Source organism: Manis pentadactyla, chromosome 1, assembly GCF_030020395.1.
Source record: "Manis pentadactyla isolate mManPen7 chromosome 1, mManPen7.hap1, whole genome shotgun sequence".
NCBI classification, from domain to species: Eukaryota; Metazoa; Chordata; class Mammalia; order Pholidota; family Manidae; genus Manis; species Manis pentadactyla.
In genome coordinates, this window is record NC_080019.1 from 175,796,179 (window position 1) to 175,819,292 (window position 23,114).

General features: G+C 46.6%; 1 protein-coding gene across 1 annotated transcript in view; it reads right to left on the reverse strand.

Annotated features, from left to right (window-relative positions):
* The window catches only part of FSTL1 (follistatin like 1), a 50,083-nt gene that overhangs the window by 4,511 nt on the left and 22,458 nt on the right, over positions 1–23,114 (reverse strand). The window contains exons 3-10 of the mRNA XM_036883420.2: positions 13,813–13,917; positions 11,617–11,746; positions 10,750–10,782; positions 9,310–9,440; positions 5,274–5,392; positions 3,842–3,954; positions 3,406–3,516; positions 1,111–1,187 (exon numbers count right to left, since the gene is read on the reverse strand). Of these exons, the coding sequence (XP_036739315.2) occupies positions 1,111–1,187; positions 3,406–3,516; positions 3,842–3,954; positions 5,274–5,392; positions 9,310–9,440; positions 10,750–10,782; positions 11,617–11,746; positions 13,813–13,917 (819 nt within the window). The remainder of the gene's footprint in view (positions 1–1,110; positions 1,188–3,405; positions 3,517–3,841; positions 3,955–5,273; positions 5,393–9,309; positions 9,441–10,749; positions 10,783–11,616; positions 11,747–13,812; positions 13,918–23,114) is intronic.

Below are 23,114 nucleotides of genomic sequence, written 5' to 3' on the forward strand. Positions count from 1 at the left end.
TATAATAACTCAGTCCCCACTGTCCACTCTAATCACCTCTCTACCCTAGACGAAAGGAATACCTATTTTCTTTTCTGTGGTTTTACTCATCTGGAGACTGCTGAAATACAGATAAACAAAAGAGCAGGAGTTTCCGGTTTTGTTCAAAAAACTGAAATGAAGCTTCTATATTTTCTGTGACAATAATGACAAAATACATATAAAAAAATCTAAAAGTATGAGCAATTATTATCTTTGAGCAATTATTATTAACTTTTTATTTTCAAGTCAAATATTTCATCTCAATAATCTAGCAGTTCCTGTGACTATTATATTCCTTAAAAATGTGTGTCAGAGAGAAGGCTTGTATCAATTACCAGACCCAGTCTATGGTCATGTGATCTGAGGTGCAATATCCTTCGCATGGTAAAAAAATGCAAAGACAGAACCAGCAGCCCTGCATATCCAGGCCTTAGGAAAACAGGTCAGTGGATCACTATTATGCTAAGAGCCTTTTCCCCAAGAAGACCTTTGATTTAATGACATAAGTTGAACAGAACTAATGACTGAACAGAATTCTTATTTATTATCTTTTCAACTCTCTAGGAAGTAGAACCTCTAAGTTCCCTGTTTGTTAATCCCAGGCTATTTTCTAGCCAGCTTGGCATTTAACTTAAATCTTTTCCTGCTGTGGTCCAGATTTCACTAATTTCATTCTTAATGAGACCCAATATATGCCAGGTCCTGTGCTAAAGGCAGGGATACGATGGTGAGCAAGCCCGAGAGCCTGCCTTCAAGGAGCTCCATCTTCAGATCTGGGCACCATTGTGACAGGACACAGAAACACTTCTTTAGACCATACCATACTCATTTGCAAACCCCTTTGCAAACCACCGCCTTGCAGGACCCAGCAGATGCAATTTACAAAATTATACTTGCATCTGCTGGGCCCTGCAAGGGCTCCATCAGGGAACTGTCCGTATCATGGTTTCATACCACAGGTACATCATTCAGGACTTAAAGTACTGAAAAGCATGGCTCCTGGGTCTCCTGGGGATGAGGTGGTGTCTGAGTGGTGGGAGGGCCTGCTGGCAGTAGCGATACCTGGACGAGCATGGACGTGCAACTCACCTGGTGCTTCTGGAGCTCCTGGACGTATCTGGTCACCTCTTCCTCTGTCTGGCTCTGGGCCTCCTTCTGATTCTTTCCTGCAAGAAGAATCAAGGCTCAGAGTAGTGGTTGCTGAGGAAAGCCAGTTAGGGATCTCACCAATATTCACCTTTTAGGCTTTCATATCTCCCACTTAACCTATAGAAGGAGAGGTTATTGTGTCTCCTAGTGTCTCCTTCAACCATTCCAGCATATCCATGCCAGGAACCAGCCCCATAGAAAAAGCAATGGAAAAAATCTGGATCCTGACTCAGCAAGTTCTTTTCAGCCAGTCACATGCCTTCAAAATGTCCTTGAGAATGTTTCGAAATACAGTTGCTTAGATTCTACCTTCAGAGTCTGATTTCATTGTTGTGAGGTGTGGCCTGGGCACCAGGATTTTGTAAATGCACCCTCGGTGATTCCAAAGTGCAGCCTGATTGATAACCATCACAACTTGCAATGTTTCCCAAACTTGCACAGCAATTTAAAAAAGTCGAAGAATACACCTTAAAAACACAGATTTCCAAACTGTTCTTTTGTGCATTTTGGTTCAGTAGGTTTGGGATGGAGCCCAGGCATCTGTACATTTATGAAGCAGTGTCTGCTGTTAGGAAACACGGCTCAGCCCCGCCTTTTCTCCTCAGCAGCAATCGGCCCCTCACGGCAGTTTCCCTGGGTTCCGGCTCCACCTGGCTTCACACTGCGAGGCCCCTTTTTCTTTGTTCCACCGGGATGTGTGAGCTAACACCAGACTTTCAGGTACTGACTGACCTTGGAAGGCTGCTTCTACCACGTTCTCTCAGATCCATGGCCCACACACCAAGATGTGCTCAGGCCTCAGAGGCACCACCATCTAGAGTGCCATTTATACCCAGAGGGCTCTGACCTGGGCTGTCAGGAGGAAGGAGGAGTACAGAAAGGCTGGGGAAGGGCACTGTCCCACTGGGGGTCACTTGGGTCACGTCTAATACGCGATGGGACTTATTATCCAGATGATCACGCTTACTCTGTAAACCAGCTTTTGTGAACTGCCAGCATCTTAGCGATGGAGCAGTTAGGTACGGAGAGCTGCTGCACAAAGTTTGGGGAAAACAAGCATAGGATGCTTCCTGATTAAGGCAGGCTGGGCACTGCTTTGAGATGTTCTATCTCAGCTTCAGTAGCTACTGTGTGGGGCTGGCCTGACTACCCTGGCTTAGTCTTGACTTCCAGCAACTTCTTGGCATCTCTAGTCTCTAAATAGTCTCTCCCTACTCTTCCACTTGTCTCTGGAGTTGGTTGGTCTCCTGAGAGGCCAGGGTTCCATTTTCAATGCTGCTGTGTCCTGGGCTGCTGGTCTAGAAGGACCTCTTCCAGGGTCCTTGACCTCTGTCTCCCAGTTCCCATCTTACCCAACCTTCCTGAACGTGACCTTAGGACCAGCCTGCTATTTCTTGTGTCAGCTGACTTTTTAAGGTATAGTTTTAGGTTTACCTCACCTGGTAGAAAGTTAGGGTTTGGTTCGTTCCAACTGACCTTTCTTCCCAAATCCAGTGTGATTTTCCATTCTAGACCTACATTCACCCTTCTCTATTTTGCCTCTAATCTGAATGGTACCTGGTTTTTCCCCAGGCCCCAGCTTTGTTTTGATTCAAGAGTTTCTCTTAATCTTTGGCATCACTGTGGCCCAGGACCCTAGCGGCTCCAACATACCATTTGGCTTCTGCAACGGCCTCCCAAAGTCTTTCTGACATCTCCATCTCCCCAACCCACCCTGCCCATGTCTCAACTATCTCTTTTTTTATCCAACCATTCATTCAAAGGTCTAGAAACACTTCTCCCTTTCTCTGCAGGGTATGGATGGCAAGGAGGAGTTGCTCTGTCTTCCAACCACCTGAATCTTTCACATATAGGACTTCCTAAGCTCTTATAAGGACTACACAGGTTAATATGTAAAATACTTAGAAGAGTCCCTGGAACATAGTTCTCCCTAAATGTTTGCTTTCATTATTACTACTCCACTCTCCTATTGACATCTGATCTTACCCTGGGTCTTGAATCTCTTTTATTCCAAGCCTGCGTGATTTTCAAACTTTAGTTTGAAATCTGGCCACAGTGCTTTGCCCTCAATGCCGCCCTCTGGGAGCTCCGACATTACAAGTCTCAGTCAGTCACTTGCTCCCCCAGTTCCCTTGCACTCTCCTCCATCAATCCCAGCCTGACTTCTCCCACGGTGCTTTCACAAAGGAAGCTCCCTCCCTGCTGCTGCTCCTTTGTGCCCAAGGCCCAGCTCACCATCACAGGTCATGGCTGTGCAGACCCAGTTCCCGCAGGCACAGACACAGCGGTTACACTCCACCTCGGTCTCGGCTCCATCTGCGTACGTTTCATCCTCCAGGGCACACTCTGTTGGGACCCGAAGTCAGGGACAACAGTTTAGCGGGAGGGTAGAACAGGAAGTCTTGGCTACAGGCTGTGCACGTTCCCCATTTCCAAGACAAGAGCTGTCTGTGCCTCAGAGGCATTGTATCTGAACAAATGCCACCATCAATCCAAAGGTTTTTTGGACCCTAACCTTGACATGGCGACGATGGGCTGGAGCCCGGTCTCGAACCAGGGAAGGGAATTTTCTTGGCAAGCTCTGGGAAGTTCCATCAATCCTCTCTCTAGCTTGGCCCTCCACAATACTACCCCCATCCCTGCAACTCCCAATTTCTTAAGTTAAGCATACTCTTCTCTGGAGGGTTGAAGGATGGGTTGAGGCACTTGAGGAACTCTTGGAAGCTGAGTTTCCAGTCCGCATTTTCATCAGACAGTTCAATGAGAGCATCGACACAGAGGCCTCTGGAAGGAAACAGGGCAGAGAAGTGTCAGCCAAGAACTCAGCTTCACGCCCAGAGAAAGGTACTAGGCACCAGGATCACACACACCCGGGCCTCTGCAGAAACCAAGAAGGTGACTGTCAAGTGAGAGACCTTCTACACTGACCTCCTGCAACCATCACCCATACTGACTCTGGTAAGGATCCAATTTTTACTCTGTTATACCAGACAACAGATCATTCAAGCTGTTCAAGTGTTCCTCTCAAGTTGACTGAAATTTCCTGAACAGCTTTGTGCACTCTGACAAATGTTTTTGCTACCATATAGCCTCCACTAGCAATTGCCTTTCCCCATGATGTAAGTGTCAAGTCAACCAAACCAGGAAAATCAAAACAGATGATATGAAAGAAATGTGTGACTTGAATGAATATGGAGCTCAAGCAAGCATCACCACTATCACTGTGCTAAAGAGATCTTTCAGGAAAGCTTTGTTTAACCCCAGCTCCCTCACTGCCTCTTTGGCCAGGATTTGAGCCCTGTTTTGATCGCTTATGTCCAAATGGTCTTGAGCTTAGTAATTCAACCTTCCTCAGCCTGTTCTCTCATCTGTAAAATGAGGAAAAAGAGACCCTCCTTCACTGGGATGTTATGAGGATCATGTGTTGAACTTGTAAAATAGTATCTAATTTCAGGTAATCAAAATATGGACGATTTGCAGATATTGCCCTTTAAGGCCATGGACTATTTATTAGTAAAGAAGAATCTTTCTAGATTCTGGGCTTCACACTTTATTCTTTTGGACAAAACAGGTGCTTTTTCCAATTTCTAACTCTCGCCAAAGATACTGGAATGACACCATGAGTTTTTCAAGGGTTAAATTTATTAATATTTACTCTGGAATAAAATCAGAAAAGGAGAGGGACATGCTCTATTTGTAACAATTAGGGTTCTTTACATGAAATCACACAAACTATCTTAAAAATCAGGACAAAAACTATTTCAGAACTACAGTTAGATATTACATTAAATTCCTTCATAACATTAACCATTAAGACATTAACCACAACACTCAGAAACATTTTTGGCTGTGATATGACCTTGACCTTGACAATTTTAAAATCAGATTCTTCTATTCCTTGCAAATTCTGGCTAAACACAGAAATTATTTCATCAGATACATGATGCCAAAGAGATTTAGTTACTATGTTTGCAAAACAGACCAGGACAGAACTCCTGCTTTGTGTTGGCACTGGTGGCTCCTTTGCAGGTAGGAAGGGGTCAGATCCCCTCTCCTGCCCAGCCTGCCCCTGTGGGGCCTCTCTGATCCCTCACGCCACTCACCTAAGCAGCCTGTTGTTCTCCTGGTCTGCATAGGTGGTGATGTTGATGGCAGTTTCGTTCTGCTCCACGAACTTCAGGAACTCACTGGAGTCCAAACGAGAGTCACCATTGTCAAAGCTCTAGAAAGATGAAATCTTTCAGGAACGTTGTGCAGAAGCCCAGTTCCATCATTCTCTCGCTTGACCCATCTCTGGTTCATCTTGCTCTCAACATGTCCAAACCTGCCCTGGCCTGGCTTCAGAGAGCTAGAGCAACAAAGGCTCGAAGCCCTGGGGTACCCAGAGAAGGTGTCTGTGCTCCAAGATGCAAGTGAAAGTGCCTGGGCAGAGGCCGCCGAGGGCCTTTGGAACCCAGACCTGCTCAGGAGGGCAGCCTGTGTACCCAAGCCAGCGGTGCCTGAGGTGCTCTGCAGCCACACCCCACACTGTCCCGTGGACATTCTCGGCTTTCCCTCTGGGTTCACACCAGCCACCACACCACATTCTCAAACCCTAATGAACACGTAACAACAAAGCTGTGAATCAGAACCTCTGCGGCAGAGCCAGGGAGGTGTATTTCTAACAAGCTGCTTGGGAACAGCCATGCGGGTGGCCCTTAGAGCTCACTTTGGGAATTACAGGACCATTGTTTGCTGCTTGATTTCCAGCCTCCCTAGACTGCTCTCATGCTCAGTGCTCACACTGGCATCCCTAAGCGACCGCCTCTGTGAGATGTCAAAGGCCAAGGCACTGAGGCACAACCTACAGGCACAAGTGGTGCAAGCCAACGCCTCTGCCCTGGGCAATGGGCCTCCTGCAGGCATGTGTACAGGTCCTTGGTTTCCTTGGCACAGCTTGTCCTTATGACCCAGTAATGTCCCACAGACATATGAGGGGAGGGTATAGTGAGCTCAGGCATCGTCCCCACTTTAGCAAGATGCTAAACTGAGACCTAGCCACCTGGGACCTCTCAAGATGTCTACTACGGGAGAAGGGTGTCAATTTCAAGGATATGATCAAATTTTGAGTTGCATACTGCTATTCTCCTAAATAGTTTCAATGGGGGAAGAAAAACCTTTTTCAAAATTCTTTCCCCAGGTTGTCCCATACTGCTGCTGTCCTGGGAAATAATCAGCATTCACATATTACTTTCAGGGGCCTTCCTAGATGGTAAAAGTCTGTCCAGGTTTCCACGTGGAAGGGACTCTCCTTCCATGATTGCCATGGGTCACATGTATTCCACTCTAAGGTTGGAATCTTCCCATGCATGTATAATGACAAGTATGTATGAAACAGCTATGCAGGCCTTTGCTTAGTAGCTATTTACCACTCTTATCCTAATTCCTAGGAACAGGTCTCAAGTGTTCTCTGATCACTATAACTTTGCCAAAGTGAACTGCCATAAGTGTTCACCTGGTGAGGTTTTGATTAATTAACAGAAAAGAATGAAATAAGGTTGGCCAGGTGTCATTCTTAGAAGTGTAGGACTTTGAGTTCAAATGCTATAGTGCTGGACAGGATGAAGTAACAACCCCCCCAGACCCACAACCACCAGATCTTGATGACAGAGTGAGGGCAGGGAGGGGAGCAGGCAGCCGTGGCCACAGACCCAGGGCCGGGGATCCTGGAGCCTTGCCAACTACAGCCCAGGCAGCTCCCACAGGGCATGCTGAGTGCCACTTCCCAGTCGGGAGAAACAGGACCCAGGCCTGTAGCTGAGGGTGGGGGCCAGCCTGCCTGCACTCCCCTCCTTAGGCGTGATCTCTATGTGGAATCCATAGGACAACAAAGGTCTAGTACCTACCCCAGAAACAGCATTGACCAAACGTCTGGGGGGCCTGCTTGGGGCACCGTGAACTTGGGACCATGAACTAGTTCTTCACTTGGTCTCTGTTCAATCAACGAATTACCAGGCATAGTACCTGTGTGCCTGTGTTCCCAGCTCTACACTTGAGATAACAGCCCTTTCCTTCTATGTCAACAACAGAGCCATGGAAAGGCAGTTAGATGAGGTCATGCAACCCATGCCTGGGGCTCACTGGAGGTCCAAGGACTGTTCAAAGGAGAGGGGCTAGGCCAGGTGCTCACAGGCACAGCAGCTGAGGCAGTGGCACCAGGAGTCAGCCCGGGCCACCAGGAGTCTGCCACCCCGAGGGCACAGAGTGTGCATGACATGGCCATGAAAAGCTAACCTCCTCATTCTGTTATGCTTTCACCTAAAAAATTGCCACTGAATCACCAGATGAGGTGAGAGTCTGATTCTGGTCTTACACCAATTCTGACTCACTCTGCTTTTCATTTAATTTTAATGTAAGACATGCCAGCCTGGGCTAGAGGGCAATTCACTGATTCAGCAACAGTTCTTGTACGATATCAGATTTCTCACCAACAGGAAGCTGTTTATCCAGTGGGAGGGAGTTTCCCTTTGAAGATTGCACCACATGGGACTCTGATAATCATCCAAAGTAGATTGAGAAACCCCAATTTTCTCAGAAGACACTGCCAGAGCATCTGGGAAGAGGGACTGTTGTGTGTCAGTCATGACGAAGAGTTCTTAGTTGGGAGTGAGAATGCCCTAGAGAAAAGCTGCTTCCTCAAGGGACCTTGCGGTTTCAGACAGGAGCCTGTTAAAAAGTAAGTTACTGTCAGAGGAGGCGAGATGTGCCCAGGCGGGTGTGTGGCCTTGATACATGGGCATCAATACAGGTGTCAGTGGTGCCCAAGGCAGGATGTGGCCAAGGAGCCATTATGAATGGCGACAAGGTCCCAAGAGGCCCTTTGGAAAGAGGACCCACCCCCCACAAAGGGCTTCATAATGCGGTGGTAGCTGAGATAGAAGACAAAGTGAGAAGGGTGTGCTTTCTTGTCTAGGTGAGAGCTCAAACCCTGGGAACCCAGAGACAGATACTTCCTGCCTAAGAGAGAGAACTCTATATTCAAAGACAATAACAAAGTCTGTTTCAACTCAACCCAGGATTTCTCCAGCTGCTGGGTGCATAATGCCAGAAAGAGAAGCCCACAGGCTAGGATGGTGTTAACCGCATTTGGTGGCTGCAGACCTGCCAAGACCCTCATGTGTGGGGCTGTTCCTGAGCCTGGGCATGTTAGACCCTGTACAACAGGCAATGGAGGCAATGGAGGCATTGGAGGCCAGGGTCAGGGGGCATGTATGTCTGAGATGAGCATCTCAAGGGGTCTGCCCAGAGATGTCTTTCTGTAAGGGAGGAGGCCCTTGGTTCTTATGTGGGCATCTGAAAGTGCGTCCGGAGTAGGTAGTGTCTGTGCATGGTGTGCACACCTGTGTGCCTGCCTCTGTATATGGATTTTTATGTACATATTGATGAGCATGACATACATATTGTCTGTGTTCTTGCCAATCATCTGGAAGAGCGCCCTGGACTGCCTCTTCTAACAACTGTCTGACGCTTTGTGAAAGCTCTCCATCCACAGTCACTCTACTCAGTGCTGAATACTATTTTCTCCCTCATTTTCCTTTTTGAAAGCAGCTCTTTCCAGTCTCAGTTGGAACAACCATCTCTTCAAACCCATGAGGATGGGAGCGGCAGCCTCTAGGTTCATGAGGAATCCTGCAGCCATGAAATTCCAGTCGTCTGGCTTCTCAGATGAAGCAGGGCTCTGCAGGCCAGGAGCAGTCAAGTTAATGACTTCCTGAGAAATGTCAACCTGGGTAGCAGAGAGGCAGACACATGCAGCCTGGGTCTGGGTTAGATTTCAGAAGTTATTTTGTACCAGCTGCCAAAGCTATAAGGTGTCATACAGGGTAGGGGAATAATTTTCATGGACAGTCTCTCCAAGACCTCTGTGGCTTTGTATATGTGCATTGATTAGATCCCAAAAGGCTCTACTGCTTGCCCCCCACTGATCAAGATGGTCAGAAGGCAACTGTGACAGCTTCACAGAATGGCCTCTGATGAGGAATGCTCAGGACTCCATGGGCTGGTATTTCCTCATGGTCTAGGAAGATGTGATCAGGCAATGGGAGCGGAAGTTTCCCTTTCTTTGGGGCTGAGCAGTCTTTGACCCCAACTCTGGATTACCTTAAAGTACTTGTCTAGGATCTCACTGTAGTTGCTGCCTTTAGAGAACCAGCCATCTGGAATGATCTCTGCTTCCAGCCACTGCACGATGCGACGCCGAAGTTCATCGCGGTGGGACTGATAGCAAACAACTGCAGGAGAGGGGAGGGAGGTCAGCTGGGCTGTGAGGGCCCCCAGTGTCACCCAGCACCCGCTACATGGGACGTTCAGCGTCTGGGGCTGTGCATGGGACGTCTCATTGAATTTTCAATGGCGTCATCATAGTCGGCAGAGGAGTTAACCCCAGGGTGCACACCTGGATAGAGTCTGAACCAGGATTCACACTCATGCTCTAAAGAACTTACAAGAACTACAATACAGAAACAGAGAGATTAGGTTGCTTAGGTGAGAAAAAATCAGAGCAGAAAAAATAAAGGACATTTTAGTTAACTTTAGGAAGCTCTGGGGGTGGGGGGAGCACCAATCAATAGAACAGCTCTCCTGGCTCAAAGATGAGCTGAAATAATAGATGAATAAAGAGAACAATGCAGTGCTTTATGCCACTGGATTTTTTATTCTCTATAGCTTTTCCCTCGCTCACCAAATGGGTTTTTCAAAACTTCCTCCCACTTAAAATTTTATACTGTCTGCATTATCCTTTGTTATAAACAATAGAAAACGAGGCCTAGGAAGGGTGGTGTTGAAGCCCAGCTCTGGACAGCTGTTGTAAGACACATGGAAACAACAGGTGGGGTGGAGAGTTGAATGGATGGGGAAGCACAGAAGGGAAAGCCTTGGCAAAAGGGAATTCCTAGAAGACAACACATGTTGGGATGTGAGAAGGGCAATGAGCCAGGGAGGTGGGGGTGGGGAGGTGAAGATGTGGACACCCAACTCTGCCACTTCCCAGCTGTGTGACTTGGGGAAAGCCTCTCTGAGCCTCAACTTCCTCATCATAAGGCAATTACATTAAGATCTATCTCATAAGGTTATTGTGAGGACCTAAGGGGTAATAAACATATGCTACAGGGGTCTTTAACTATAAATTGACAGAATTTAAATTTTTATTCATAGAAAACCATGAAAAAGTCTTACTGGCATTTTCAATTATCTCTTTCCAAAAAGATCTGCACCTTCTGATTCTGATAGTCCTGTGACATCATCATGTCTTACAGAGCATTGAAGGAAGAATCAGTGGCTTTCTGTCCTTGCAGTTCCAACATACTCAGCAAAAATGGTAAACACAGCCAGCATTCTAAAACAACCAGCTGCTTCAAAAGGCAGGCACCAAAAAATGCAGTTTTGCAGTTTTGGAGCTGTACTGAGGAGTGACTAGTTCTGGGCCACAAGTTCTGACACACAGGATTGCATGAGCTTCGGTAGGATTGGCAGGACATAAAACTTAACGTCACAAAACGAGTTTCTTCCCTAAGACACACACTGTAGAAAACAGGCACTCACCTGGGCTGGCAGATGGACTTACAGATTTCTTCTCTGCAAGACAAAAGGGGAAAATGCATAGTGCAAAGCAGAGCAAAAAAACTGTTCCTGTGGATTGTTAGATTAGCACAGCCCCGCATCAAGGGGGCCACCTTTCCATAATCTTGTCCTGAGTCCTCGTCTCCTTTGCTTCTGCTACGCCCATATATGGGGATGTTCTCTTTCCTGCTTTGACATTTGGGGCCACCGAGTTGTCTTCCTAGTCTCACATCTCTGCCTGTTAGGTTAGTGGGTGTGACAGGAGTTCCTGAGTCTTAAGGAATTACATGGGAATTCATATGGAATTATTGTGGACAGGGAAGTGGAGACCAGTATGTGGGAAATAGCTATTTGCTTCTTCTGGGCAGCTCAATGCCAAGAGGGGGTGGGTGGGCTATGGCTTGGCAGAGGGCTACTGTCTAATTAGCAACAAGCTTGAGACCCCTTCCATCTTTTCCTAATGGGAATGGTTTGAGGCCAAAATGGAGGAAATAGAGTACTACCAGGGATAAGGGGTACCCAAATAAATTTTAAAAGCATGGGAAAAGTGAAATTTACCTGCTTTCTAAAAAGGTTTAGAATTCAATTAAACACCTCCTATGAGTTTCATGTGGTCCCATATCCACTATCCAGCTGCAGACAGTGCTGGAAGCCCCCTGGGGGTCTGATGCAAGAAACGCTGGGCAGAGGCCTGGGCTGTTCAGGGAAAACCCAGCAGGCTCACCAGCACCAAGAGGGTGCATCTCCGAGCACATGGCTTTGGGCACTGTGCTGGGTGGAAAGGACCCCAGGCCACCAGGTCACACTGCTTTCTTCCCTGGCTCCGGCTGTTGGAGTCGCACGCCTTACCTTTGCAGTGGCCATCATGATCGACCTGGATTTTGGATCCAGTGAGGCAGGCGTCTCTATGCAGCTCACAGTGGTTGAGGTAGGTCTTCCCATTGCTGCCACACACAGGCCTCTTGTGAGGTTTGCATTGCTGCAACAGTACCAAGGATGAGGTTCGTGTAGTCAAGGTTGCCAGCGCGTGCACACGTGCAGGGCCATCTCTGGAGGCAGCTCCCCCCAGGGCACAGGGAGCCTCAGCTCTGATATCAGCGCCTCCACCCGTTCAGTGGTGCAGGCCCCCAACACCCTGCAGTGCTATGTGGCTCTATGTGCCAATCCTGGTTTAGGGTTATCTCTTCTACTCAGTGAGACTACTCTGACCCCATCGAATTAGCAGAAATTCTAATAATAAATAGTAAAATAATAAAATAACAGTAATTTAAAAAATCATTTATTTACTTAACTGTTATTATTAGAAGTCAGGAATTTATTTAGGTTCTCTTCTTTGAGAGAATTTATTTAGACTTCTCACTTTGGAGAAAGTCACTCAATGTCTTTGGATGACCTAAAGATGCCTTAAAATTCCAACATTCAGTGACACAAAGTAGCCAGAAGTGAGGGCAGGGAACGTGGAGAGGCTGAAAGGCAGGCAAATCCCCACTGCCCCCTGCCAATTCTTCAGCTCTTCTGGGGTCTAACTACAAGGATCTTTGCTCTCTTGCTTTGTTTAGTATTTGGGGCCATTCTGTTTTCCTCCTAATCTCACAACGCCTATTGGGAGGCTAGAGGTGGGGATGCCTGGGTCTTTATGAAGTATTATAGAGAATCATTATGGACAGGGAGATGGATTAAAGTTCATTTGGCAACCCTGTTCTATTTTGGCTATTTAAAGTGCTGTGGTCACAAGCAAGTTCAATTTCTCGAGATTTTTGTGGTTTTTGAAAGGGGAAAAAGGGGAAAAGCGAGTTCAGCTCAGACCTAATAAAGGCATCAAAAGCAAGACTGAGCAGATGCAGTGGAAACAGAACACAGGAAGCAGAAGGCAGCTCAACCCCTCCAATTTATAGATGAGAACACCGAAGTCCAGAAAGAGGAACTTCATTTAAGCAATACTAATTATTGAGTTATTCCTACGTGCTAGGATCCAGGCAAAGCCAAACATGATCTCTTATCTTCAACCACCCAGTGGCAACCAACTTCCTCAAAATCACACAACTGTATGTAGTAGATGTTGACTAGACACCAGGTTTCTGGACTGAGTCCAGGCTCATGCCACCACACGGAGACCGGCACATCCCTAGTGAGACCCTCTCAGGGTCCCCCCAGTCGAGTTCTCAGATTTCTGCGCTGGGGGACTTCCTTTCTAGGGCAACGGATGGGGATCCTTCACCTGGGGACTAAGTTGTGTGTATACATTTTGTAGGAAGGCAGATGTATATCCAGGCTTGGGTTGGTGGACAGAAAGGGGAAAAAAGGACACACATCCACAGGTATTTATGTTTGTCTGAAGACTGAGAACTTACTAGAATCCTGCTTACAACGTATTTCTCATAAACTCCCTTTGCTTTTTAAACTTTATTAAAAACAAAACCAAACATGCAAAATGCACATTCTACCTTCCTATCTTTAAAAAATGTGCATATCCTTTGACCCAGCAAGCCCCAGTGAGAATCAAACCTACAGAAATAAAAGCAGCAGCATGTAAGGACACTTGCACAGGATGTTATCATTTGCAGTGGTAAACAACCCATGAAACAATCTAAATGTCCATCTACAGGAAAATGATTATATAGATTTGGTTCTTTTATTAATTACTAAATATTTTTTATACCATTCTTACATAAAATAGGGGGAAAACTTATACGTTTATAGTAGCATACTAATGATATATACCTCACTGTTAACACTGGTTATCTGAGACTAATGGAATTTGAGGGTTATGGAGAAGAATATTAATTTTGTACAAATGTCTTTCCTATTTGGCTTATATAAAGCACCTGTTAATTTTTTAATGTAAAAATCGAATAAAGCTTAGCATCAATTGGAAAGAAAAAGTATCTCTGCATTCACATTTAATTTTTAACTTCTAGGATGAAAATTCCATGTCTTTCCAATGGAAAGATGATGAAATCGCTGGCACCACTCTGCTGACTGGCAGCTCCAGCCGTAGCCACGCGGCTTTGGCCCCTGTCCTCTGCTCTCCACCTCAGGACTTACCTCGATGCAGAGGCAGGTGGGCTCTCCCTTCTCTGTGACTGCACATTCCCGGCCAGCTCCACAGAACACATTGGCACAGATCTTGGATTTGCTCCTTAGTTCTTCCTAAAACACAAAATCACAAAGGAAAGCATGTCACTGAGATGAGCCCATCATGGGATGAGCCAATGGTGGCGATTATCTTCCAGGCCTGGGCCTTGGTCTGGGGTCTCAGCTCACGGTGCTGAAGTGTCCTGAACAGCTAGAAACTGTCCCCTACAGCCAGCACCAGCCTCACAGGCTCTGCTCCAGTCCAGGGCCAGCTCACTCTGAGTCTCTCATATTGTTTCTTGAAGACCAAGTGTTTCTTAGATTCCTTTCTTCTAAAAGTATTTATGGAGCACCCACTACATACTGACACTAAGCTAAGAAGTGGAGGTAAAAAGGCACAGTCCCTGTCCTCAAGAAGCTCCATGACTCTGAGGAAACTCACCTATTAAGAGACATGTAGAAAGCAATATGGAAATGCAGAAAAGGAGCACTGGGGAGCAGGAGGGGAGGGGAGAACAAGGGGGAGGATCAAATGAGCCTTTCTGAAGATAGTATACCTTACCTTCTTTCCTAAAGGATGATTAGAGTAAGCTGGGTATTTGAGACAAATATGGATATATGGAGGACCAAAATCTCACTGACTCAAGGCAGTGTCATCCCAGAAGGCAAAAGGAAGATGCTAAACCATCAGAAACGTGGACCTGCTGTTATTCAATATACGGTCTTATTCAGCCCCTGCACACATCTGCCCAGCTTCAAGACCAAAAGGGCCGAACCACCGACAGACAGCAGAACCAGCCTCCAACCACCTGTGGTCAGACAGTCCCATCGAGACATAGGCAGCAGAACCTACGGGCAGGCCCCAGGCCACGCCACTGAAAACGTGGGTGTTCATAGGCACTAACCTCCTGGGGGCATGTTCCTTCCCGCACATAGTTGGCGGCTAAAAGCCGGCCCCACCTCACGGGACCCTCAGGCCAGCGGCAGTGATGGCTGCACGCAGGAGAATGTGACTCCTCCGGCCTCTCTGCCTGTCCGGCCGTGACTGGGTCTACCATGTCCTGCAGACTCCTCACACCCACAAAGCTTGTTAACAGTAAAACTGTCATAGTCGGCAAATGTTTTATATCCAAGAGTAGGTCAAAGAAAGCAAAAAATAACGCGGGCGTTGAGAGCCCAGGGGCTGTGCCCAATACAGCTGGTCTGCTGCCACCTGGAGGCTGCTTTGCAGAACTCCATGGTATTATTTTCTCCTGGGAGCCGTCTTACCCGTCATGCAGGGAGGCCATTGGCCTAGACACTCTTGCCGCTCACATTTCATTGGTTCTCATGCTGCTGCTCACCCCATTCTTTATGGATGTTGCTAAGGAGAATCGATAAAACCAGCAGGCAGGGAAAAAAAGAGGAAGGAAGTAATTCCCAAAAGGCTGGGAGGACAGGAGAGCTGCTGTTTCCTAAACCAAGAGTGGAGATAAAATCGAGCATATTCTCCAGGCAGGGACCTCTTGGAAACTGTGCCTGGGAATGGAAAGCAGCTCTAAAAAGGAAGAGGAAAAGGTTATTGCTGACCAATGTGAAAAACCTCAAATAAGAAAACCTTCCTCCCCCTTCACAAAACAACACTCTAACCGAGGGACACAGACAAATAAATGTGTAAAAAAACATGCTCAGACATATGCCTATAAAGACACATCTGCACACGGCTCCACGGGCAGACAACCCACAATCTTTACCACTTACTGTGTGTCCCTAGCTAGTCACTTTACTGCTTTGAGCCTCAGTTTCCCCATCTGTAAAATAGGAGTTATAAATATCAGTTCTGCCCTGTGACTATGAAGTAATATATTTGGAAGTGTATCATGGACTTGAGAGAAAGGTGCCTGTGGAGAGTGTTATTAATGTTAATGCTTATGAAGCTTCCTGCAGAATAGCCTAGGGCATTTATGAAGCTCCTTTTATCTTACCTTGTTTTCAGTAAGCATTGAAAAGCTTTTATTACAGGTTGCATTCAACCCAAGTCATTTCTCAGAAATAGATCTTAAAAATCCATTTGAGGAAACAGGTACACTTCACTTAAAATGTAAAGGCTAAAATCTGAATAGTACAATTAAAACTACAAAGTGTTTTCATACTAAAGATTTCCTCTTACTGTGTTGACACCCCTGCAAGAACATGGATTTTATCAGCCCTGTTTTATAGATAAGGAAACTGAAGATCAGAGAGGTCAAGTAACTTGCCCAAGGTCCCAAAGCCAAAACTGACAGGAGCTTGGATTCCAACCTAGATTCAGACAACAGATGAATAAGCTCCCATTAACAAATACCTAACCCCTGCTAAGTGATTTTTATTAGACATTATCTTGTTTAAGCTCCAGGACAGACAATACCATAAGTTAGACATGGTAACTATCCCCATTTTTGGGTGAGGGAACTGAGCCTTAGAGGTTAAATAAGTAGAAAGTGGCAGAACTAGTTTTCTAACCACAGGGAAAGCAGTTCTTTTATACTTGCTTTATTTTCATACCTAGGAGGATTTAAAGTTAAGGAAGTGATTTGTTAATTACCAAATGTCGGGAGAAAGTGCTTCAGAGTGCTTCAGTTAGGTGTGAATTCCCACATCCCGCCTCTGCTCCTTATGTGGTCATGGATGGACAAGATACTCTCTTTGAACCTCATTTCCTCCCATGTAAAATGGGAACACCGAGCCCTGTGAGGGTATGTGAGGGTTAAAAGGAGATGTACTGCATGCAGCAGCGTGCCTGAACTGAAAGCGCTGCCTGAAAGAGGCCATTACTACAGTAGGCAATGATTTCAGGACAATTTTCCTACGGGGATGCTGTTATCACCGTGCCACGGCCCCGCCCATCTTCCCTTACACTGAAATGCTAATACAGAGGAGCAGGAGGACTGATTGCATAGAAAAAGCCAAGAGCTAACAACCCTGGCTCGTGTAGACCACAGAGACAGGGAGAAGCTGCAGGTTACGCGAGCACTCCTCTTTGCAGGTGGCACATCTGTCAATAGGTGGCAATCTCTGTCTTTGTCTCGCAGAGCCCAGAGCTGCAATGCAGAAGTGCAGCCTTCTGTAGCCTCCGCTCCTCCCAGGGCGACGTGGTGATGAGGTGGGGCCGGCGCCCCACAGGCACAGGCAGTGGGTTGGTACCAAGAACAGGGAATTTGCCCACTCGGAATGTCTTAACCCGAAGCCCTCCGTCCCCCCAATTTCTCCCATTCACAGGCATGCTTTAATGCAGAAATCAACAATGCAGAACATTTTCTCCCGAGAGGTGGCCTCTTTGTGCCACTGAAAGCCTTTCTCTAAGCCTGAGCAGGAATGTCAGAAGCACCCCCGAGGCTCCTAGAAATTTCCTTAGGGTGGTAAGTGATTTGAACCATCTGCTGAGTGACTGTTGCTGAAGCAGATCAACATCTTGGAAGGGGACGCATGTGGCATGGACATGCTCGTAGGACAGGGTAATGGCTGCCTGGTGGGAAGAGGAATGGCCAGGGAGAGAAACACGAGGGAAGGCAGCCGGTCTCACCAGCTATCTGAGTGAGGGACTCTCCATGTGGACAGGGAGGACCTTGAGGAGGGGGCAAGTGACGGGAAGATCGTGGTGCTTTGTGTCTAGTCCCTTCCACTGGAAATTCTGACTCAAAGTGCAGAGCAGCTGGGATGGAGGGAGGCTTCAGGCAGGGAAACCTGCCAGGGACAAGGCAGGGATCTAGTGGGGGTGACAAGGCCTTGGTACCAAAGCTAATATCAATCAGAGCACCACAGCTGAGTGGGGCTCTTCACAGGCATCTGTGTCCTCACAACATTGGTGCAGGTTTCCATTTTTTTGGTCCTATGTAACAGAGGGGGAAGAATTTAAGATTCAGAAGAGCTCTGTGACATACAGAGGCCACATCTTCAGTGTTCCGGAGCCGAGTTAGGATTGGAACACAGATCAGCCTGACTTCAGAACCTCAGTATTCCCTTCTGAGGGCAGTCAAGGGAGTGAGCTGTGGGCACAGGGTACCCCCCTAAGGGGGAGGGGGATACAGGGCATAATGCAGTTCACACAAAAGAAATGAAACTGTTTCCTAAAATAACAATTTTAGGAATCAGGTCCCCACTGTATGAGAATTTCATCTCCATGTAGATTACTGCATTGGAATATGAATATCTTCTAGGAGTGTGAGGTCACATATATGAGAATCCACAAATCTGGATGTACCTGTAAGTGTGATTGGTTTTGAGTGGGGAGAGAGGGTGTGTTCTGGAAGTGTGGACAACCTGATATATCAATAAAAGTCAACAAAAACCTTGCTTCCAAAGGAGAGACAGCAGGTTTCTAGCTTTAATCTTCTGCCATCATCTGACATGGTTCAATGTTGTTTTCATTGTATGTTGCAAGCCATGCTCTGGGGTTTTGGTTTCCTGATTTATTTTCACAATGTAAACTCCCTTTGGTAAAAGACTGATGGGAACATTGCTAACAATGACAGGGAAAATTCTTCTCTGAGTAAAATATGCAATATTACTAGTCATTGCATAGTAATAAGGACCCTTTATCATTGTACAGCAATTTTGATTAATCTATAATTTTTACTATCATTTTTGATTATCAAAACCTTTTAGGATAAGCAGGTGCGGGTTACCTTCCAGACTTAACATCTTATGATGAAGAGAAAACTGAGGCTCATGGCTCTTTGTGACTAGTTCAAGACCTCACAGTTGCACAGCAGGTTCCTGGCCTGAGGTATCCAGACATTAATTCCAGACTCTTTTTCACAAAACTGCTTAGTCTGTTTATAAATCAAAGCTAGATAAAGCATTGTCTTAGATCCAAGGTCTGAAATACTAGAAATTATTCTTGCAATTGAAAAAGAACCTTTGTCAGCAAAAAGAAAGCAAGTTATTTTTATTTGTAAAACCACCAGCAGAGGTGGCAGTATATCGGAGTCTCTGGGCTGACCAGCACTAAGTCTGAATATAAAATACAGCTTTGAATGTTTAAAAAAAAAGTCTTCTGAAGTGAAACAATTTCTGGAAGAACAGTGTGCTTTGGCAGGGGAGAAAGCTTATAAGCAAAGCCATAAAAATGTCAGCTCTGTCCCCCACATCCCTTTCCTCTCTCCTAACTTTCTTTTTGAAAAAAATAGTTACTTATGCCAAGGTGGAATTTTGGCTCCACTTGCCACTATTCTGTGACAGAGCAGCTTTGTTGATGTGAGCAAGACTCTCCTGACTTTGCCAGAATTAGTCATGGAAACTTCCCAGGAACACCCGGGCCCCTCAGATCCGCAAAGCACCACGGAGCTTAGGACAAAGGAATTCACAGAACTGGGGAGAGCAGGAGACCTGGGTGGGGCATCGGGTGGGATGCTGGCTGCTCCCAGGCAGCCGTTCTGGACTGGAACCCAGTTGTACAGCCTGAAAAGCCAAAGAGAAAGCAAAGCCACTTCAGGACCTTGAAATCTAGATGGAGCACCATATGACCCTGTTCAAGTCTCTCTGATTCTTTTTCTCAGAAAGGGAATACGCTGGTGCAGTCTGCATGTTCAAGGAACGAGGAGGAAAGAGTGGTCATTTCTAGCGGTTGTTGCAATGCAATTGGCCACAGGCACTGCATTTGCAGGGACAGTGAACCTCCCTCCTTGGTGCTCATAGCCAATCCCTCATCTCAAGGTTAATGCACCAAGGCCAGATCCAGGTTTTGCAGGGACTGACACTTAAGCAATTTGAGGGGCCCTCCTTAAGAAAAAGAATACACAACTCTGACTGCGTAATTGGACACAGGGCCTGGGAAGGGTCTTGGATGTAAAAGGTCTGAAATTGAAGCTAAATTAGCTTCACAGTAAATCTGAACCTCCACCTACCCTATTATTTTCTTCATAAACAAGAAGGCTTTGGGCTTCCTTCTATTAGTCAGAGGCCTACTTAATATTTTATGCACATATACCTTATCTCAAGTAGACTCTAAGGGCCTGCACACTTTGGCTTCCCACACACCTACCACAATACCCTGCCTGAGAAAATGCTCATTAAATGTTTTCTACATTAAATTTCATTTAGGGTTTGTTCAAATTAGTGTCACTGTCAGTGTCGACAGCGGCACTCAGGATGCTTGGAGGAAGGTGTGGCTGGGTTCAAATATCAAAATAAGAGATGCAGCACTTCAAGAGGATTAGCTTTAAGATGAAAAAATATATATGATGGACCTGTCCTTCAAGAATTAACCTGATTCTCCTTTGTATTTCCAGCTTCAGCTTCAATCACAGCTGATGGGATAGCACGTTCCTAACAGTTTCTACTCCTTCTGTGATAATACATGGTGTTTCACTACTTTCAAATTTAAATGAGACACACGGCTGTTTTCATTTACTCGGTCTTTGCTGACATGACCCAGACACAGCTTGGCCAACTAGATGCTTGGTTTCTATACAATGGTATTTAGTTCAGGTTTCCCTAATGGTCTGGTCTAGTCATAGCAGAAGTCTGTCAGCGTTCAGTAAGCACTTACACAGTTAGAAACAGGTTAGGCCATTTCATACAGGACTAAAAATAATCTCACAGGGGTCTAAGAAGCCGAAGGGTTCAGCCCTGCTGGCAGTGAGGAGACATGACTTGGAGCTGTGCTGGGACCCGGGCTGGGACCACAGTAAGAGTCAACCCCAGAGGCTTGGCCTTTCCCCTGAGAAGGGTGTCGCTGTTCTCAAGCCTGAGGTGGCTGGCAGTCCACAGCGGAGTGCTGGGGTGTCTCCCTGGCTCAGGCACAGCCAGGGACTCTCAGGTTCCCTGTATCTGCCTATAGTCCTCAGCATGGTCCCTGGGAGTTCCCACGATATCCAATCTGTCCTAAAGAGTACTTTTCTAGGGCCCCTGGTATCACCATTACCCAGTACAGTTTCCTTAGAAGGGCTGGGTGGAACCTGTGAAACCAGACCACTTTCTGCCCTGAATCAGTCTGTTAGTTTAAGCATGGTATTCATTCTCCACTCTCCAACCATCTGCCCAAATCTGTCCACTTTAAAGGACAATGTAGGGGGTATGGAGGGCTGTCCCCCTGGGCCCCTGCCCCCTCCCGGCCCGCCCCCCTTCAGTAAACGACAAGGCAAGTCATTGAAACCCACCAGAAAGCATATCTGATGAATGCCTATAACAACAAACAGAATGGTAACAGCCTGTGACCAGGATGGTGCAAGCTCGATGGCATAAACCCTAAAGGAGTACAGGATGTGGCCTCTGCCTTCACAAGAGTTTCTACGTAGTCGGAGCAATGAAACTAATGCACAGAGCCACATGGCCTGAGTAAATGGAACTGACTCCAAGAGACAGATCTTCATGGACAGCAGGACTCGGGCTGAGCCCTGAAGAATGGTAGGACTGAATGGAAAGCCTGCATGTTTTTGATCAGGAGGGTTTTAAGAACAATTTGGCAGTGGTACCTGGGAAGAAGTGGTGAGGAGAAATTGGGCGCACAAGGAAACCAGCTAGAAAGTGCCTGGGCCGAGGAGAGCCTCATGTAAAGTGGTGGAATGGACACAGAAAAAGGAAGGAATTTGAGAGAAATTTCTGAAGAACAAGGAGATCTGGCAACATACTGGATGGAGGAGAGGAAGGAGAGAATCAGGGGAAGCTGCCAAGACCTTTGGCTTTGAGAGCCTGGAAGGCTGCTGGTGCGTCTGTCGGAGACACGGCCCGGGGAAGGAGCCAAGTGGGCGCGGGGCAGCTGGTGAGTCAGTCAGAGATGCGAGTCCAAAAGGAACATGAGGCATCCCGCTGACAGCTGGAAATGAAGGACTTAGAGATGCACATCTGGACATTATCCATGTAGGAGTGAGAAATCAGGCTAAGGGAACAAAAGAGCTCAGGAGGGAAGGGTGGGAATCAGGGGCAGAGAGGGCTGAGAGGCGGAAGGGACAGGATGAGCACTGAGAGGAGTGGAGGGAGAACGGGTTGCCACCAGCCCCCATGGGGGGTTTGTGCAAACTGGAGAAGGAGCCTTTCTCACTGGGCAGAGGCAGCACCAGCCCAGATTACAGGCATGGCAAAGAGTGCGGGTTGGATTTCAGTCCCCCTCCCCTCCTCATGCAGTGACCAGCACGGCCGTATGATCTCCAACGGCAAAGCAACCAAGAAAGCAGAGTAATCACATTCAGAAAACTGGGAGCAAAACCAGGAAGTCTAGAGAGCTCCAAGGAGTGGATGATGAATGCCACTGTATGAGGAATGATTTGGCAAATGTGGGAATGAAGCAGCCAAAAAAATAGAAAAGCTTTTAAGCGTCTGCTGAAACATGAACTAGTAAACCCCAACGAGAGAGCAGACACAGGCAGTGAGGTCCTTTGTAAGGAGAACTGATGCAGGAGCCTGGAGACAGGCCCTAGACAGACCTCTGCCTCTCGTACTGTGTGACATAAGGCAAGGAGCTTGACCTCTCTGGGCCTCAGTTTCCCCATCTATAAAACAAAAGGATTGTTAGACAATGCCAAAGCCCCTTACACTGTTAGCATTCTCTTAATTGGAAAGCACAGGAATTTGTCATTTGAGATGTTCCTGAGTATCAAGCTTTAATCTCCCAGGGAAGCTGGCCTGAACAGCCAAACTAAAGAAACTGGTTACGTATAGATTTTCCTCAGGTTTTTGCTGGGATTTACTGGGGGAATTGAAGTTGGCTTTCATAGTCAAAAGAATTTTCATAAGCAATGCCTTTTCATTCTCTCCTGGATCATGGTGCAGGAAATCAGGGGAGCAGTAAATGGGTCCCTAACTAAGTGACCCAATGCCACTCTTATGAACTTATTGGGACCCTCTGCCCCCTAGAATGCTATTAATGACATTTTTATTGTATTTGTGTTTGCTTTGCTAGAAAAAAGGGACATAAAGAAGGGAGATTATGGTTAAAGGAAATTCACATGAGATTCACAATTCTTGATTCCTGCCAAGAACCTGTCACTGAAATATGTCTGGGACTGCCAGGGCTCACATTTACTCTGCATTCATGCTCTAATTATTTCCACATGTAGTTCAAGGAAAATGGTTGATTAAATGTTACAAAAAGAAAAACAAAAACCAACATGCCTAAATCCTAATACCTTCAACTAAAGAGGGGAGAGAGTTTTAGAAGCATCCTCTGCAGTACCCGCCATGTCTGGACCAGCTTCCCTGAACATTCCCAGGGCTCTATCCCCAGCAAACCAATCCTCCACCTTCTCAAACTAACTTCCCAGGCCCTCAACCAAATAGGAGTCAGATTCTTTGGACTTCTGAGTGGAATGCAGGAT